We start from the raw sequence: 19,823 nt of genomic DNA on the forward strand, positions 1-19,823 counted from the left end.
ACACTCTTCTTCCCCTTCAGGGCATACGCCTACCACTGCACAGGAGATAACAAGCCAGCACTCGGAACAAGGGAATAATTTCAAACAACTATAACCCCTACAAGAAATGCAGAGGGAGTGTGGATCTACAGAAGGTTAATTCATGAACCGGTTACTGATACCACCCTTCCCGGGCATGTACGAATATCATGCTTATTCACATCAATCATTAACAACAAAAGGCATGCACTTCCTGAAAGAAAAAGAAAACGACAAATTTTGATAAGGGAGCAAGCAGTACATTAGTACTGTATTCGTTTATAGCTGAAACAAAAGTGAGGTTACTCCTGCTGGTGGTGGGTAGGACTTTTGCCTGCTCCTTCCACCGGTCATTTAACCATTTGTTAAGCAATTCTAATGACTGTGTCCAACTGGTGGTAAAACATCTCCCTTTTAAAGGAAGATGGTTTATATTTCGCGAAGGAACAATTAAAGGACGATAAAGTTTCACATCCAATGTTGAATTTCTTGACCACAGCAGCAATAAACACTTTGAATTGATAAATGCAGAATAACAAGTAAGCGGTTCTGCTTGTAAAGTATACAATGTTACCCCCTTCCACACACCTCAACTAGCCAGTCAATGAACTAGAAAGATCAAACCACTTACTGCTGAAAGATGTCATAACATAATTAAGACTGGCTCTTACAAACATATGCAGCTATCAAACTTTTCAGTGGCAAGCTTATATGATTGATATCATAAAAAGAAAAAGAGAAAATAATAATCATAACACAAATACTATGTCAGAATGCAGTCATTAATAACATTCAACAAAACACTGAGAAAAGCAGAATTCTAATAATAAAATTCCAATGTAGACAATAATGATGAAAAGGGTTTGTTTACAGGGAAAATTGTGCTATTACAGAAATTGACTTGAAAAAGACATTTACAGCACTTCTAGCCTAAAAGGAATGCACTTATGCAATGATGTAAATCTAAGTAAAGAAAAAAATTAAAGAATCTCTTGACATTCTAGTACAGTATGTCAAAGATAATCCTTATGCAAACAATTAAATGAAAGGGAGTCAATAAAAAAAAATCCTTAGAAATATATAAAAATATATGAAGAAAGTAGGCAAAGTGTTGACTACTTCCTAAAGATTTAAAGGAATCAGTGGAAACCATGACTAGACGCCATGCCCTACTTAGATATATGCCAGACCATGCGAAAATGCTGTTGTACTTCTATAAGTGTGTCCAAAGGGAGCTGTAAACTGCAAAACTGGTACTGTATATGTAAAATGATATGTTATGGTAAAGTAAAATAAAAAATAAGCCAATGTTACCTCTGATGCTTTTGACTTTCCTTTGCTACTTTTCATAGGTATATACTTGTTTTCTAAACTATCTGGATTATTTGTAGCTTTCTCAAGAAAAGTCTTTGCCAGATCTTTCCAGGTACTGCATTTTGTAACCACAGCTGATGAGACACCTCCAATAACACTGTAGTTTCTAATAAGTTTTGCCTCTGCTGAATGACAGTAACTTTGAATTACTAATCGTGAACTTTTAAGAAACAATATTCTGATAGGCAACTGCATAATGAAGCTGGTCAATCAGTAACTTTCCACCTTGACTGCATTCACCTGAAATTAAAATAAAATTAGATTGAATGATGAAGGAGCAAACTACAGTACATGGTATTTTTCACAGGTACACCTTATTTTTACAAATGAATGCAATACACTATAATTACAAACTACACTAAATGGTTGTGGAGACAATTCTTCAAACTAAAATAACCCTCTCTTATCAACTTAGTCTACTGTAGAACTGCAATTTTTCAAGGCAAATGTGCAAATTCATCAAATACGACAACCTGTTTAGATGGCTCAATATCATGTGCAAAGTGAAGACTCAAGGCTCCAGTGTGAGGAAAAATTCAATCCTTACAACCTCTGCCAACCAAAGCAAGCTTACCCAGGGTAGCTAAGCTTAAAGAGTTAATGAGAATGCTATATTCCGATAAGTTTATTGATGTTGGGTTGGTCTGGATGGATGAATTAATGAAATCCTAAATTTTCTAAGTAATTTGTATTTTTCCTAACCATACAAATCTGAGTCATTTCATTATTATTACTAGCTAAGCTACAACCCTAGTTGGAAATGCAAGATTCTATAAACCCAAATGCTCCAACAGGAAAAAATAGCTCAATGATTAAAGGAAATACAGTAATGAAATAAACTACAAGAAAAGTAATGAACAATTGAAATATGATATTTTAATTATAAAATAAATTTTTGAATATACTTACCCGGTGAATATATAATAGCTGCAACTCTGCGGCTCGACAGAAAACACACTAAAAAAACTCGCGAGCGATCGCTATGAAGGTTGCGGGTGTGCCCACCAGCGCCAACTGTCGGCCAGATACCACTCTTGCATGTAAACAAACCCTTCAATTCTTCTCGTCCCGCTGCGTCTCTATTGGGGAGGAAGGGAGGGTCTTTTAATATGTTATTTTAATTATAAAATAAATTTTTGAATATACTTACCCGGTGAATATATAGCTGCAACTCTGTTGCTCGACAGACAAACTCTACGGAAAAAACTCGCCAGCGATCGCTATACAGGTTGCGGGTGTGCCCAACAGCGCCATCTGTCGACCAGTTACCCAGCTCTTATGTAAACAAAGACTCAATTTTCTCCTCGTCCCACTGCGTCTCTATTGGGGAGGAAGGGAGGGTCATTTAATTTATATATTCACCGGGTAAGTATATTCAAAAATTTATTTTATAATTAAAATAACATTTTTAAATATTTAACTTAGCCGGTGAATATATAGCTGATTCACACCCAGGATGGTGGGTAGAGACCAGTAATATATGTTTACATTTTATGAGCTAAGAGTTTTTTTATTTCATTTATAAGTTATCAAAATAACAAAAACAAAATAAATAGGTACCTGGTAAGGAAGTCGACTTGAACAATTACTCTGCCTTTTAAGTACGTCTTCCTTACGGAGCCTCGCGATCCTCTTAGGATGCTGATCGACCCCTAGGAGCTGAAGTATCAAGGGTTGCAACCCATACAACAGGACCTCAGCAAAACCCCTAATCTAGGCGCTCTCAAGAAATGACTTTGACCACCCGCCAAATCAACCAGGATGCGAAAGGCTTCTTAGCCTTCCGGACAACCCATAAAAACAACATTAAAAACATTTCAAGAGAAAGATTAAAAGGTTATGGAATTAGGGAATTGTAGTGGTTGAGCCCTCACCCACTACTGCACTCGCTGCTACGAATGGTCCCAGTGTGTAGCAGTCCTCGTAAAGAGACTGGACATCCTTTAGATAAAAAGACGCAAACACTGACTTGCTTCTCCAATAGGTTGCGTCCATTATACTTCGCAGAGATCTATTTTGCTTAAAGGCCACGGAAGTTGCAACAGCTCTAACTTCGTGCGTCTTCACCTTAAGCAAAGCTTGGTCTTCCTCACTCAGATGTGAATGAGCTTCTCGTATTAACAGTCTGATAAAGTAGGATAAAGCATTCTTTGACATAGGCAAAGATGGTTTCTTAACTGAACACCATAAAGCTTCAGATTGGCCTCGTAAAGGTTTAGTGCGCTTTAAATAGAACTTAAGAGCTCTCACAGGGCATAAGACTCTTTCTAGTTCATTGCCTACAATCTCCGATAAGCTGGGAATATCGAACGATTTAGGCCAAGGTCGAGAAGGCAGCTCATTTTTGGCTAGAAAACCAAGTTGTAGCGAACATGTGGCTTTTTCTGATGAAAATCCGATGTTCTTGCTGAAGGCATGAATCTCACTGACTCTTTTAGCTGATGCTAAGCATACTAGGAAAAGTGTCTTTAGAGTGAGATCTTTCAAGGAGGCTGATTGTAGCGGCTCAAACCTGTCTGACATGAGGAATCTTAGTACCACGTCTAAATTCCAACCAGGTGTAACCAAACGACGCTCCTTAGTGGTCTCAAAAGACTTAAGGAGGTCTTGAAGATCTTTATTGTTGGAAAGATCTAAGCCTCTATGCCGGAAGACCGATGCCAACATGCTTCTGTAGCCCTTGATAGTGGGAGCTGAAAGGGATCGTCCTTTTCTCAGGTATAAGAGAAAGTCAGCTATTTGAGCTACAGAGGTACTGGTCGAGGATACAGAAACTGACTTGCACCAGTCTCGGAAGACTTCCCACTTCGATTGGTAGAGTCTAATGGTGGATGCTCTCCTTGCTCTGGCAATCCCACTGGCTGCCTCCTTCGAAAAGCCTCTAGCTCTCGAGTCTTTCGATAGTCTGAAGGCAGTCAGACGAAGAGCGAGGAGGCTTAGGTGTACCTTCTTTACGTGTGGCTGACGTAGAAGGTCCACCCTTAGGGGAAGACTTCTGGGAACGTCTACTAACCATCGAAGTACCTCGGTGAACCATTCTCTCGCGGGCCAGAGGGGAGCAACTAGCGTCAATCTTGTCCCTTCGTGAGAGGCGAACTTCTGCAGTACCTTGTTGACAATCTTGAACGGTGGGAATGCGTAGAGATCTAGATGTGACCAATCTAGGAGAAAGGCATCTATATGTATTGCTGCTGGGTCCGGGACTGGGGAGCAATAGATTGGAAGCCTCTTGGTCAGCGAAGTTGCAAAGAGATCTATGGTTGGCTGGCCCCAAGTGGCCCAAAATCTCTTGCACACATCCTTGTGGAGGGTCCATTCTGTTGGAATTACTTGCCCTTTCCGACTGAGACAATCTGCTATGACATTCAAGTTGCCTTGGATGAACCTCGTTACTAGTGAGATGTCTTGACCTTTTGACCAGATGAGGAGGTCCCTTGCGATCTCGTACAACGTCAGTGAGTGGGTCCCTCCTTGCTTGGAGATGTACGCCAAGGCAGTGGTGTTGTCTGAGTTCACTTCCACCACTTTGCCTCGAAGGAGAGACTTGAAGCTTTTCAAGGCCAGATGTACTGCCAACAGCTCCTTGCAGTTAATATGCATGTTCCTCTGACTCGAGTTCCACAGTCCTGAGCATTCCCGACCGTCTAATGTCGCGCCCCAGCCCACGTCCGATGCGTCCGAGAAGAGAACGTGGTTGGGAGTCTGAACAGCCAGGGGAAGACCCTCTCTCAAGTTGATATTGTCCTTCCACCAAGTCAGACAAGACTTCATCTTTTCGGAAATCGGGATCGAGACCGCTTCTAACGTCTTGTCCTTTTTCCAATGAAAAGCTAGATGGTATTGAAGCGGACGGAGGTGTAGTCTTCCTAATGACACAAATTGTTCCAGGGATGATAGCGTCCCTACCAGACTCATCCACAGCCTGACTGAGCAGCGTTCCTTCTTCAGCATGTTCTGGATGAATAACAGGGCTTGACTTATTCTGGGGGCCGACGGAAAAGCCCGAAAAGCTTGACTGTGAATCTCCATCCCTAAATACACAATATTTTGGGATGGGACCAGTTGCGACTTTTCCAAATTGACTAGGAGTCCCAATTCCTTGGTCAGATCTAGAGTCCACTTGAGATCCTTCAGACAGCGACGACTGGAAGAGGCTCTGAGAAGCCAGTCGTCCAAATAAAGGGAGGCTCGGATGTCCGATAAATGGAGGAATTTGGCTACATTCCTCATCAGCCTCGTAAACACGAGAGGAGCTGTGCTTAGGCTAAAGCACAGGGCCCGAAACTGGTAGACCACCTTTTCGAAAACGAATCTCAGAAAAGGTTGGGAGTCTGAGTGGATGGGGACGTGGAAGTAGGCGTCCCTTAGGTCTAGGGAGACCATCCAGTCTTTCCTTCTGACCGCTGCTAAGACTGACTTTGTGGTCTCCATGGAGAACTTCGTCTTTGTGACAAAGACATTCAGAGCACTGACGTCTAGCACCGGCCTCCACCCTCCTGTCTTCTTTGAAACCAAGAAGAGACGGTTGTAGAATCCCGGTGATTGAAGGTCCGAGACCTTGACCACCGCTCCCTTCTTTAGCAAAAGAGACACTTCCAGTTTCAGGGCTTGTCTCTTTTCTTCCTCTCTGTACCTGGGAGAGAGATCGATGGGAGACGTCGCTAGAGGGGGTTTTCGTACAAACGGGATCTTGTACCCCTCTCTGAGCCACTTCACAGATTGTGCATCTGCGCCTCTCTTCTCCCAGGCTTGCCAGAAGTTCTTGAGTCTGGCTCCCACTGCTGTCTGAAGTTGCGGGCAGTCAGACTCTGCCCTTAGAGGACTTGGATCCTTTCCTCTTCCCTCGCTTCCCTTCGGCACGAGCACCTCCTCTGCTGGAGGCTCTGCCACGAAAGGGCGGAATAAAGCGAGACGCTGGAGTGTCCATCCTCGGTCTAGCTGATAATGTAGGCAAAGGGGGAGCTTTGCGAGCTGAAGACGCAACAAGATCGTGAGTGTCCTTCTGCACTAACGAAGCGGCTATTTCCTTTATCAGGACTTCTGGAAACAGGCACTTGGAAAGAGGAGCAAAGAGAAGCTCAGATCTCTGGCACGGTGTAACTCCAGCAGAAAGGAATGAGCAGAGAGATTCTCGCTTTTTCAGGACTCCGGACACAAATGAGGCAGCAAGCTCATTGGACCCATCACGGACGGCCTTGTCCATGCAGGACATGATGAGCAAAGAAGTCTCTTTATCTGTCGAAGAGATCTTCCTGCTTAGGGCTCCTAGGCACCAGTCTAAGAAGTTAAAGACTTCAAAAGCCCTAAAGATTCCTTTCATAAGATGGTCCAGGTCCGATGATGACCAAAAAATCTTTGAGCGTCTCATGGCAAGGCGGCGGGGAGAGTCTACAAGACTTGAGAAGTCGCCCTGGGCAGAGGTAGGAACTCCCAAGCCGAGAACTTCTCCCGTGGCATACCAGACGCTCGATCTAGAAGAGAGTCTAGCAGGGGGAAAAGCAAATGCTGTCTTCCCTAAACTCTTCTTGGACTCTAACCAGTCTCCTATCACCCGCAAAGCTCTCTTGGACGAGCGTGCGAGGACGAGTCTAGTAAAGGCAGGTGCGGTAGAAGGCATGCCTAAGACAAACTCTGAAGGCGGAGAACGAGGAGCCACAGAAACAAACTGGTCAGGAAACAGCTCTTTGAAAATAGCCAAAACTTTTCTAAAGTCCAAAGAGGGTTGAGTAGACTTAGGCTCGTCCAGTTCTGATTGTTGTTCATCTTGATGTGCAGCAACATCGTCATCAGAAAGTTCCTCATCCGAGAACTGATGAGGAAACGGCAACGGAGTGGGTAACGGCTGGTTCGCTGAGTCCGGTCGTACTGGTGCATGCGTGACTGAGCCGGACGCAACGTCATGGACCTGCTGCACAGTCTGTGAGCTGTCAACAACCATGGTAGCGCGAGGACGCACAGCGTCTACCCGAGACTGTCTAGACTGACTGGGTTGCGCAGTGGAAACCACACTGGGTTGCGGAGGTTGACGCACCGCGTCAAAACAAGTCAACTCTGAAGGTTGTTGAACGTCCAGAACGTCAACACCCACTTCCGTGCGTCGCTTAACGTCAACATGCGGCTGGCAGCCCACACTGGAACGCATCGGTGGAGGGACTCTCTCAACTGGTGTACGTGAGAAGGTTACCTCAGCGTCCACAGGACGCACAACCGATCGCTTAGAAGGTTGTAGGCTAGTTGCTGCACTCGCTGCTGGTACGGCAGCAACCTTCTCCGCATGAAAGTCCTGCATTAGAGACGTAAGCTTGGACTGCATGTCTTGCAGTAAAGCCCATTTAGGGTCTACGGGAGCAGGTGCGGCGACAGACGGTGTTAGGGTCTGAAGCGGTATCGCTTTGCCTCTCTTAGGCGGTGAGCAGTCATCAGATGACGGCAACGAGTCCGAACTGACCCAGTGACTACAACCGGGACGTTGGACTTGAGCTGAAGGGACCGATTTACGTTTTAAAGGTCGTGAGACCTTGGTCCAAGGTTTCTTGCGAGAAACACCTTCAGACGACGAAGTATAAATGGGCTCTCTCGTCTTAGGTAGGTAGGGGCGATCTTAGGTAGATACGCCCGATACCATGGAGGGAACGTCTGTTCGCTGATTAAAGCCTCTCGAATCCATTCGTCGTACGACATTGCTTCTCCCCTGGACTTGGGAGCTTGCAAGAGGTCCCGGACTAGGAGGACGACAGGCACGAACAGACGAACCCTCAAGCGCAACACTGTTCACAACACTATCACTTGGCACTTTAGCACTTCCCACTGCACTTTGGCACTTAAGCTCCTTAACATCCGCCATGAGCTGATTGCGGTCACTTGCAAGGGACTCAACTCTCTCACCCAGAGCCTGGATGGCACACATCATGTCAGCCATCGATGGTTCCTGAGTGCTAGTAGGGGGGTTAGGAACAACCACTACAGGGGAAGGAATAGGTTGTGGGGCATGAGGAGAGGATACATCAATAGATCGAGAAGAACTTCTCCTAATTCTATCTCTCTCTAGCCTACGTGTGTACTTTTCGAATTCGATAAAATCGAATTCCGCAAGGCCCACGCACTCCTCACACCGATCTTCCAATTGACAGGTTTTACCCCTACAATTGGAACAAACAGTGTGAGGGTCGATAGAAGCCTTCGGAAGACGCCTAGAACAGTCCCTAGCATTGCATTTCCTAAATTTGGGAACTTGTGAAGGGTCAGCCATTTTGAATTGGTCAAGGGAAAATTCCAAAAACGATCTAAGTCATCAACAATGAATCCGTTACAAAAAAGAGTTCAAGGATTTGTTTGAAGAAAAACCCTGCACAGCGAAAGCTCAGAACCAGAATATAGTACTTCACCAATAAGATGTGAAAAACTCCAGTTTAGCAACAGCGAGTAAAGTACGTCTTGTCGACACCTCGACAGAGAGAAAATTGAGTCTTTGTTTACATAAGAGCTGGGTATCTGGTCGACAGATGGCGCTGTTGGGCACACCTGCAACCTGTATAGCGATCGCTGGCGAGTTTTTTCCGTAGAGTTTGTCTGTCGAGCAACAGAGTTGCAGCTATATATTCACCGGCTAAGTTAAATATTTAAAATTATATATTCACCGGGTAAGTATATTCAAAAATTTATTTTATAATTAAAATATCATTTTTAAATATTTAACTTAGCCGGTGAATATATAATAGCTGATTCACACCCAAGGTGGTGGGTAGAGACCAGAGTTAATTAAGTTTACAGCGTATAAGCTAAGAGTTTTTTCATTTTGACAGTTATCAATATAACAAAACCAAAATATATAGGTACCTGGTAAGGAAGTTGACTTAGACGATTACTCTGCCTTGTAAGTCTGTCTTCCTCACGGAGCCCAGCGATCCTCTTAGGATGCTGAAAGACTCCCAGGAGCTGAAGTATCAAGGGCTGCAACCCATACAACAGGACCTCATCAAACCCCTAACCTGGGCGCTCTCAAGAAATGACTTTGACTACCCGCCAAATCAACCAGGATGCGAAAGGCTTCTTAGCCTTCCGAACAACCCATAAAACAATATTAAAAACATTTCAAGAGACAGATTAAAAGGATATTGGAATTAGGGAAGTGTAGTGGTAGAACCCTCACCCACTACTGCACTCGCTGCTACGAATGGACCCAGTGTGTAGCAGTCCTCGTAAAGAGTCTGGACATCTTTCAAGTAAAATGACGCGAACACTGACTTGCTTCTCCAAAAGGTCGCGTCCATGATACTTTGCAGAGATCTATTTTGCTTGAAGGCCACGGAGGTTGCTATAGCTCTAATCTCGTGCATCTTAACCTTAAGCAAAGATCGGTCTTCCTCACTCAAGTGGGAATGGGCTTCTCGTATTAAAAATCTGATAAAATATGACAAAGCATTCTTTGACATAGGTAAGGATGGTTTATTAACCGAACACCATAACGCTTCAGTTTTACCTCGTAAAGGCTTAGTACGAGCTAAATAGAACTTAAGAGCTCTAACGGGACATAATACTCTCTCTAGTTCGTTGCCTACGATCTCTGATAAGCTAGGAATATCAAAAGATTTAGGCCAAGGACGAGAAGGCAGTTCATTCTTGGCCAGGAAACCAAGTTGAAGAGAACAAGTGGCTTTTTCTGTCGAAAAACCGATGTTCTTGCTGAAGGCATGAAGCTCACTGACTCTTTTAGCCGAGGCCAAGCACACCAGGAAAAGAGTCTTAAGAGTGAGATCCTTCAGGGAGGCTGAATTTAAAGGCTCAAACCTGTCTGACATGAGGAACCTTAGGACCACGTCTAAGTTCCATCCAGGAGTAGCCAAACGACGTTCCTTAGAGGTCTCAAAAGACTTAAGGAGATCTTGTAGATCTTTATTGTTGGAAAGATCTAAGCCTCTATGCCGGAAGACTGAAGACAACATGCTCCTGTAGCCCTTGATCGTGGGAGCTGAAAGGGAGCGAACCCTTCTCAGGTATAAGAGAAAATCAGCGATTTGGGCTACAGAGGTACTGGACGAGGATACAGATACTGACTTGCACCAGTCTCGGAAGATTTCCCACTTCGATTGGTAAACTCTAATGGTAGAAGCTCTCCTTGCTCTTGCAATCGCACTGGCTGCCTCCTTCGAAAAGCCTCTAGCTCTAGAGGGTCTTTCGATAGTCTGAAGGCAGTCAGACGAAGAGCGTGGAGGCCTTGGTGTACCTTCTTTACGTGGGGCTGACGTAACAGGTCTACTCTTAGAGGAAGACTTCTTGGAAAGTCTACCAGCCATCGAAGTACCTCGGTGAACCATTCTCTCGCGGGCCAGAGGGGAGCAACTAACGTCAACCTTGTCCTTTCGTGAGAGACGAATTTCTGCAGTACCTTGTTGACAATCTTGAATGGTGGGAATGCATATAGATCTAGGTGAGACCAATCTAGGAGAAAGGCGTCTATATGTATTGCTGCTGGGTCTGGGACTGGAGAGCAATAGATTGGAAGCCTCTTGGTCATCGAGGTTGCAAAGAGGTCTATGGTGGGTTGACCCCAAGTCGCCCAAAGCCTCTTGCACACGTCCTTGTGGAGGGTCCATTCTGTAGGAATTACCTGACCCCTCCGACTGAGGCAATCTGCTAAGACATTCAAGTCGCCCTGGATAAACCTCGTTACCAGGGAGATGCCTCGATCTCTTGACCAAATGAGCAGGTCCCTTGCGATCTCGTACAGTGTCAGGGAGTGAGTGCCTCCTTGCTTGGAAATGTAAGCCAAGGCTGTGGTATTGTCCGAGTTGATCTCCACCACTCTCGAAGCTCATCAAGGCCAGGTGGACTGCCAAAAGCTCCTTGCCGTTGATGTGCATGCTCCTCTGACTTGAGGTCCACAGACCTGAGCATTCCCGACCGTCCAGTGTCGCACCCCAACCCAAATCCGATGCGTCTGAGAATAGAACGTGGTTTGGTTTCTGAACTGCTAGGGGAAGTCCCTCTCTTAGACTGATATTGTCTTTCCACCAATGCAGGCATGCCTTTACTGTTTCGGAAATCGGGATTGAGACCGCCTCTAGCGTCTTGTCCTTTTTCCAGTGAAACGCTAGATGGAACTGGAGAGGTCGGAGGTGTAGCCTTCCTAGCGAGACAAACTGCTCCAGGGAAGATAGAGTTCCTACTAGACTCATCCAATTCCTGACTGAGCAACGTTCTCTCTTCAACATCCTTTGGATTACGAGCAGGGCTTGATCTATTCGGGGGGCAGACGGAAAAGCCCGAAAAACTGGACTGCGAATCTCCATCCCTAAATACAGTATAGTTTGGGATGGAATCAGCTGTGACTTTTCCATGTTGACCAAAAGTCCCAATTCCTTGGTCAGATCCAATGTCCACTTGAGATCCTTCAGACAGCGATGACTGGACGAGGCTCTGAGAAGCCAGTCGTCCAAGTAAAGGGAGGCTCGGATTCCCGATAAATGGAGGAATTTTGCCACATTCCTCATAAGCCTCGTAAACACGAGAGGAGCAGGACTTAGGCCAAAGCACAGGGCCCGAAACTGGTACACCACATTGTCGAAAACAAACCTCAGAAAAGGTTGGGAATCTGAGTGAATGGGGATGTGGAAGTATGCGTCTCTTAGGTCGAGAGAGACCATCCAGTCTCCCTTTCTGACCGCTGCTAAGACTGATTTCGTGGTCTCCATGGTGAACTTTGTCTTCGTGACAAAGACGTTCAGAGCACTGACGTCTAGCACCGGTCTCCAACCTCCTGTCTTCTTCGGTACTAGGAAGTGACGGTTGTAAAACCCCGGTGATTGAAGGTCCGAGACTTTGACCACCGCTCCCTTCTCTAGCAAAAGAGACACTTCTAGTTTCAGGGCTTGTCTCTTTGCTTCCTCTCGGTAACTGGGAGAGAGATCGATGGGGGAAGTCGCTAGAGGAGGTTTGTGTACAAATGGAATTTTGTACCCCTCTCTGAGCAACCTCACAGACTGTTGGTCTGCGCCTCTCTTCTCCCAGGCTCGCCAGAAGTTCTTGAGTCTGGCACCTACTGCTGTCTGAAGCTGCGGGCAGTCAGACTCTGCCACGTGAGGACTTGGCTCCTTTCCTCTTTCCTCTCTTTCCTTCGGCATGAGTACTTCCCCTGCTGGGAGCTCTGCCACGAAAGGGCGGAATAAACCTGGACGCTGGAGTGTCTATCCTTGGTCTAGCAGAAAAGGAAGTCGAAGGAGTCCCTTTGCGAGCAGAGGACGCTACCAAGTCATGGGTGTCCTTCTGCACGAGAGACAAAGCTATGTCCTTAACCAACAGTTCAGGGAACAAAAACTTCGATAAGGGGGCAAAGAGTAGCTCAGAACGTTGACAGGGAGTAACTCCTGCCGACAGAAAAGAGCAAAGAGACTCTCGCTTCTTAAGGACTCCTGAAGTAAACGAGGAGGAGAGCTCATTGGATCCATCGCGGATGGCTTTATCCATGCAGGACATAATGAGTAAGGAGACATCTCTATCAGCCGATGAGATTTTCCTACTCAAGGCTCCCAAACACCAGTCAAGGAAGTTGAAAACTTCAAAAGCTCTAAAAATGCCCTTCAGTAGATGGTCAAGGTCCGAGGATGACCAACTAATCTTCGAGCGTCTCATGGCTAGGCGGCGGGGAGAGTCTACAAGGCTTGAGAAGTCGCCCTGGGCAGAGGCAGGGACTCCCAAGCCGAGAACTTCTCCCGTGGCATACCAGACGCTCGATCTAGACGAGAGTTTAGATGGGGGGAAGGCAAAGGCCGTCTTCCCTAAACTCCTCTTGGTTTCCAACCAATCGCCTAAAAGCCGTAAAGCTCTCTTGGACGAGCGAGAGAGTACAAGTTTTGTAAAGGCTGGCATGTCAGCAGGTACGCCTAAAACAAACTCAGACGGCGGCGAACGAGGGGCCACAGAGACAAAGTGTTCAGGAAACAACTCTTTAAAAATGAGCATGACTTTCTTAAAGTCCATAGATGGCGGAACTGCTCTTGGTTCATCAATATCTGAAGGATGATCCTCAGGCTGAGGGTCAGCAACGTCCTCATCCGAAAGTTCCTCATCTGACAACTGATGAGAAACAAGCAAAGGGGTTGGCAATGCTTGACACGCAGCGTCCACCCGCACTGGTGCATAAGTGGCGGACCAGGACGCAGCGTCCTGTAACTGCTTGACAGTCTGGGAACTGTCAACAACAACAGGTGCGTGAGGACGCACAGCGTCCACCCGAGACTGTTTAGACCGCCTAGTCTGAGCAGTCAAAACAACTCTAGGTTGCGGAAGTTGACGCTCAGCGTCAAAACAAGTCAACTCCGATGGTTGGCGAACGTCCTGAATGTCACCAGGCGTATCAGCAAGTTGCCTAACGTCCAAATGCGGCTGAAAATCCACACGAGATCGCATCGAGTGTGGTTCTACCCCAACTGCTTGACGTGACTTGGCTACACCAGCGTCAACAGGACGCACAAATGAACGTTTGGGTGGCTGAAGGCCAGGATCTCGATGAGATAAACGGCTAGGCTCAACGGAAACCTTATCGGCATTGTAGTCTTCCATAAGGGACGCAAGCTTAGACTGCATGTCCTGCAGTATAACCCATTTTGGGTCCACGGGAATGGGTGCGGTAACCGACGGGGTTAGCGTCTGAGACGGCACAACTTTGCCTTGCTTAGGCGGCGAGCAGTCATCCGATGACTGCAACGGGTCCGAACTGTCCCAATGACTACATCCAGGACGTTGGACCTGTCCTGAAGGGACCGACTTCCGTTTAAGAGGCCTAGAAACCTTGCTCCACGGTTTCTTGCGTGAAAAGCCTTCGGAAGACGAGGAAAAAATGGGTTCTCTCGTCTTATGGTAGGGGCGATCTTGGTGAGATACGCCTGATACCATAGAGGGAACGTCTGTTCGCTGATCAAGGCCTCTCGAACCCATAAGTCGTACGACATTACTTCTCCCCTGGGCTTGGGAGCTTGCAAGAGGTCCCGGACTAGGTGAACGACAAGCACGAACAGACGAACCCTCGGTCGCAACACTGTTCACAATACTTTGCGCACTAATCACTTTCCCACTTTCCGCCGTGGCACTATGACACTTAAGTTCCTTCACGTCAGCCATGAGTTGATTACGATCAGTTGCTAACGCTTCAACTCTTTCCCCCAAGGCATGAATAGCACGTAACATGTCTTGCATAGACGGTTCCTGAGTGCTAGAAGGGGGGTTAGGAACAACCACTACAGGGGAAGGATTAGGTTCAGGGGCATGTGGAGAGGAAAAATCTACAGACCTAGATGAACTCCTCCTTACCCTATCTCTCTCTAGTCTACGTGCATATTTATCGTATTCGAGCCAATCGAATTCCGAAAGGCCCACGAATTAGTCAAAGAAAATTCCAAAAACAATCCAAGTCATCAACAAATAATCTGATTCAATAAAGAGTTCAAGAGTTTATGTTGAGGAAAAACACCTGCACTGCGAAAGCTCAAACCAAAATAAAGTACTTCACCAAATATGATGAGAAAACTCCAGGTTCTACAGCGAGTATGAATACGTCTTGTCGTCAACGTCGACAGAGAAGAATTGAAGGGTTTGTTTACATGCAAGAGTGGTATCTGGCCGACAGTTGGCGCTGGTGGGCACATCCGCAACCTTCATAGCGATCGCTCGCGAGTTTTTTGAGTGTGTTTTCTGTCGAGCCGCAGAGTTGCAGCTATTATATATTCACCGGCTAAGTTAAATATTTAAAAAAAATATTTTAAGAACATGAACAACATTAAAATAGATTTTTCATATATAAACTATAAAAAGAGACTCATGTCAGCCTGTACAACATAAAAAAATTCACTGCAAGTTTAAACTCTTGAAGTTCCACCAATTCAACTACCTGATTAAAAAGACCATTCCACAAACAAGTCATAGTTGGAATAAAACTAGAAGGAAATTGTTTCAGAGCAAACTGGAATCGATTGTTAAATTTGGATAACAAGCAGTTATCCAGCTGGTGAGTGTGAGGGAGCGAGTAGCCCCAACCCCTTTCCAGCTCGAGAGCCTTCACTTTTGACCTTTTGGTGCAGGACTGAGGAGGGTAGTTTATGAGGGAAGTAGGATTAAAGGACTCCGGTTTCTATGGCTACGAAAAATGCAAATTATATGCATATATATTTTTACAAATATATGTAAATGAGAGATTATGAAACACTATAGGTATCCTGTTATAGGCATGATAACTTTCAAGTGCAGAGTTGAATATATAAAGAGCTTTGTAGTCAGTCATTACTTTTTTATATTTATTCAATAATTTCTATCATCATAATTAACTGGTAATGATAGAAGCCTCTCAAAAAAGAAGCCAACTTATTGGGTCCTTTGACTGGCCAGACAGTAGTACATTGGATTCTTCTCTCTGGCAACGGCTCATTTTCCCTTTGGCTACACATACAGTACACCAAATAGCCTGGCCTTTCATTTACATACTATCCTCTGTCCTCATACACCACACAACACTGAAATTACCAAACAATTCTTCTTCGCTCAAGAGGCTAACTACTGCGCTGTAATTGTTCAGTGGTTACTTTCCTATTGGTAATGATAGAAGAGACTCTTTAGCTATGGTAAGCAGCTCTTCTAGGAGAAGAACACTACAAAATCAAACCATTGTTCTCTAGTCTTGGATAGTGTAATAGCCTCTGAACCATAGTTTTCCACTATCTTGGGGTAGAGTTCTCTTGCTTGAGGGTACACTCGGGCACACTGTTTTATCTTATTTCTCTTCCTTTTGTTTTTTTAAAGTTTTTAAAGTTTATATATGAAAGATCTAATTCAATATTGTTATCATTCTTAAAATATCTTATTTTGATTGGTACTCAATTATTTCTCTTGTAGTTTATTTATTTCCTCATTTCTTTTCCTCACTGGGCTATTTTCCTTGTTGGTGCCGTTAGGTTAATAGCACCTTGCTTTTCCAACTAGGGTTATAGCTTAGCAAGTAATAATAATAATAATAAGAGACCCGACTGAGTAAACGCATATAGTACTATCATACAAACGAAAGATTATATGCAAAATTAAGTAGGATATTGATGGTCTTTATTTTGTTAGGTTAGGTTTGGCTAAGACACATTCATGTGATTGTTCTCTTGAATTTGAAAATTTTTTATGCTATTATGGAAGTGTATATAGTTGGTTGGGATAGGCAAAAACTTTCTAATTACTTGTCAAATCAATTTTCTTCTTATGAGGATAATGTTGGCGATCTTTGTTTGAAATAGGGTTTGACTGAAAAGTGTAAAGGATCGTAAAGGAAATAACTAACGTAAAGGAACGTAAACGGGTATAAAATTAGGATATTACTGTACTAGTCAATACTCATCAGAAAGTGATTGGTAGTATACCAGTAATGGACATTGGCAATTGATAGCGTGGGTGATAAAGTGAGTTTACAATACCGAACATTGCAGTATAGGGCCTTGATCTTGGCTACAGTTCTAATGGATTTTGCTCTGCCGTTGCTCGCTGCACTTACAAAATTAACACTACATCACTGCTCCTCTGTTCTGGCAAGCAGTACATGTTGAGCTGCGATCTCAAGCCCCGTGGATCACTACTTACGGGGATATTTTTAAGTACTTTCACATGAACAACACTAGCTATATTGGTATTGCCTGGAAAATTTCTTGATAAGAAAGCAACATATATTGACTTCCTTTACTCTATTTAGCAAAACTGTCAGAAATATGGTATTATAAAAGTAGTTTTACAATTTATGAAATATTATGATTTAGTTATACCTTGCCAGGAGTCAAGCTGGTTTGGAAGCAAACACAGGGGTGAGACTTAGTCTTAGGATAAGCTAAGAACACGGTGGTCTTAGGGGGTCTATCAGTGTGTAAGGATACAGCTCCTAGGTTAAGTTAAGTGAGGAATCTTATATTAGGTAGTGTTCTTGTTTGTCTCCCTTTAAAAATGTATTTTTTGTCTCAACTTTTGAAACTTTAAATCATGTCCCTATTATGTTTTGAGATTGATATGACAAGTATGAACTATGTATTTTTTTCATTTTGCAAGGGAATAATTTAAACCATTCCTGTTAGTACTGTATATTTCCTAGTAATATTACTGTAGAGTCCCACCCAGCGACATTACCGTTTGCCACTACATAGGAGCTTGATGTTTTTCTCTTTCTCGAGCAAAGCGAGCGCAGGGCGGTGTAAAAAACATTAAATTTTGGTAATATTTTGATAGAGTCTAATGGTTTTTGCTTTGCCGTGTGCTCGCAAAAAAAGAGGAAAACATCAAGCTCCTAAGTACTGGCATGGGGTAATGGCACTGGGTGGGACTCTACCGTAATACTAACCTAATTCTCTCGCTATTCAGTTTCGCTTAGCCTAGACAGGTTTCCGGCCTGGGTCATACATGATTGTTACATATGATCTTTTAAACACAAATAATCTGCATTTTTTCCCAAATTACTGTAATGGTTAATGTTAAGATGGCATAAAACGAGATTTGCAGTCGGAAATAGTGCTTATACGAGCCATGTTTTGCCCCAAAATATGAAGTATTACCTACAACAATTTTACATTGAAGAACATAGAACCCTTTAGAAGAATAAACCTTGACTGAGGTGTGTTATTTTAACTTTGTACACTTATGGTAATGGAGTAACTTGTCAGTTGCAACTGAAATATTTTACGAACATTTTCCAAATCCCAATGAACTTATGAAGCTCAGCACTGTGTTAAGAGCGTTGGATTCAAGCCTCTGTAACGGCTCTCTGTGGTTTTCTATTTGTTTAGATTTCACTTTTTGTAATGTTTAGTATTTATTTTCTGGATTTCCATAACATGAATATTTCTTTATTCAAATATGTTTCCTAATTTTCCATCTTAATCAGTAACAGTGTTTTTATTATGTTTTCTTTACCTTCTGAGTGTGGTTTCATTAGTAAAATTCACTCATTATCCTATTTTTTTGCAGTCTAATAAGAAATGAATTAGAGTTTCTTCTAATTTAAATCTTGTATCATACAACCTCTACAACGTTTACAGAGCTTACAGAAGATTATAATCACTAGCTATAACACCACTTGCACTCATTTACAATGCTTCCAGTTGATTCAACACACTTGCAGTTCTTTCATTACACAATCTTTCTCATTTAGTGTATAGAGGGCATACATAGTTGTTTGTTATAGTATGTTGATTTTTCCATTTGCTGGTTAATTACATGGATACTACCGCCAGAGAGTTATGGGGTCTTTTGACTGGCCAGACAGTACTATATTGGATCTTTCTCTCTGGTTACGGTTCATTTTCCCTTTTGTCCACACACACACACACACCGAATAGTCTGACATATTCTTTACATATTCTCCTCTGTCCTCATACACCTGACAACACTGAGATTACCAAGCAATTCTTCTTAATCCAAGTGGGTTACTGTGCTGTAATTGTTCAGAGGCCACTTTCCTCTTAGTAAGGGTAGAAGGGACTCTTTAGCTATGGTAAGCAGCTCTTCTAGGAGAAGGACACTCCAAAATCAAACCATTGTTCTCTAGTCTTGTGTAGTGCCATAGCCTCTGTACCATGATCTTCCTCTTGTCTTGGGTTATAGTTCTCTTGCTCGAGGGTACACTCGGGCACACTATTCTATCTTATTGCTCTTCCTCTTATTTTGTTAAAGTGTTTATAGTTCACATAGGAGATATCTATTAAAATGTTGTTACTCTTAAAAATTTAATTTTTCCTTGTTTCCTTTCCCCACTGGGCTATTTTCCCTGTTAGAGCCCCTGAGCTTATAGCATTGTGCTTTTCCAACTAGGGTTGTAGCTTAATAATAATAATAATAATAATAATAATAATAATAATAATAATAATAATAATAATAATAATAATAATAATAATATGGTCAGTTGTTGTATGCCCACTTCTATTTTTTCTCATCAATGCAGATCAAGAGCGTAAGTGCTTGCTGTAAAAATTAGTGCTGAATCTTGTACATTTCAGTAAATGATTTATTTTGATCTTATATGCCGATTCCATTAATGGTAAAGTCAGTGTGCATTTATTTTACATTTCATCCACCCGTATCTTTAGTACAATGCTTATTTTATACAGTAGTTATTTTGCATTTTGGAGATAGTGGATATATAAGTTTAGAACTAAAATATTTTTAAATTGTGTTTTGGCCATTTCATGTTTTTTTTTTAAACATATCGAGAAAGATAAATAGAAAGACTTCGAAAAAAGAGTGAGAAGGAGTGTCTTGTATATAAAAGCACGGTAATCATTTTTTTTAAAGTTGACCACAACTAAACCTCTACGAAATCTATTAAAATATTAATATCTATTTTATTAATATAACTTGATACTGGCTAAGTACCATCTTCGCTACTAATATACATTTCACCCCATAAGTTGATTAAATATGAAATA

At 43.3% G+C, this 19,823-nt stretch overlaps 1 protein-coding gene across 6 annotated transcripts in view; it reads right to left on the reverse strand.

Annotated features, from left to right (window-relative positions):
- Positions 1-18,141, reverse strand: part of LOC137652253 (mitochondrial ribosome-associated GTPase 2-like) — a 67,771-nt gene extending 49,630 nt beyond the window's left edge. Inside the window, exons 1-2 of one of the 6 annotated variants that reach the window (XM_068385509.1) lie at positions 18,004-18,141; positions 1,333-1,632 (exon numbers count right to left, since the gene is read on the reverse strand). In XM_068385509.1, coding sequence (XP_068241610.1) covers positions 1,333-1,587 — 255 coding nt within the window. In that variant the 5' untranslated portion in view covers positions 1,588-1,632; positions 18,004-18,141. Of the gene's footprint in view, positions 1-1,332; positions 1,633-17,177; positions 17,290-17,954 lie in introns of those variants that run through there. The other 5 variants (XM_068385512.1, XM_068385513.1, XM_068385507.1 and 2 more) reach the window with 5 other exon arrangements.
- Positions 18,142-19,823: the final 1,682 nt, after the last annotated feature.

The sequence above is a fragment of the Palaemon carinicauda genome, chromosome 13, assembly GCF_036898095.1.
Source record: "Palaemon carinicauda isolate YSFRI2023 chromosome 13, ASM3689809v2, whole genome shotgun sequence".
NCBI lineage: Eukaryota > Metazoa > Arthropoda > Malacostraca > Decapoda > Palaemonidae > Palaemon > Palaemon carinicauda.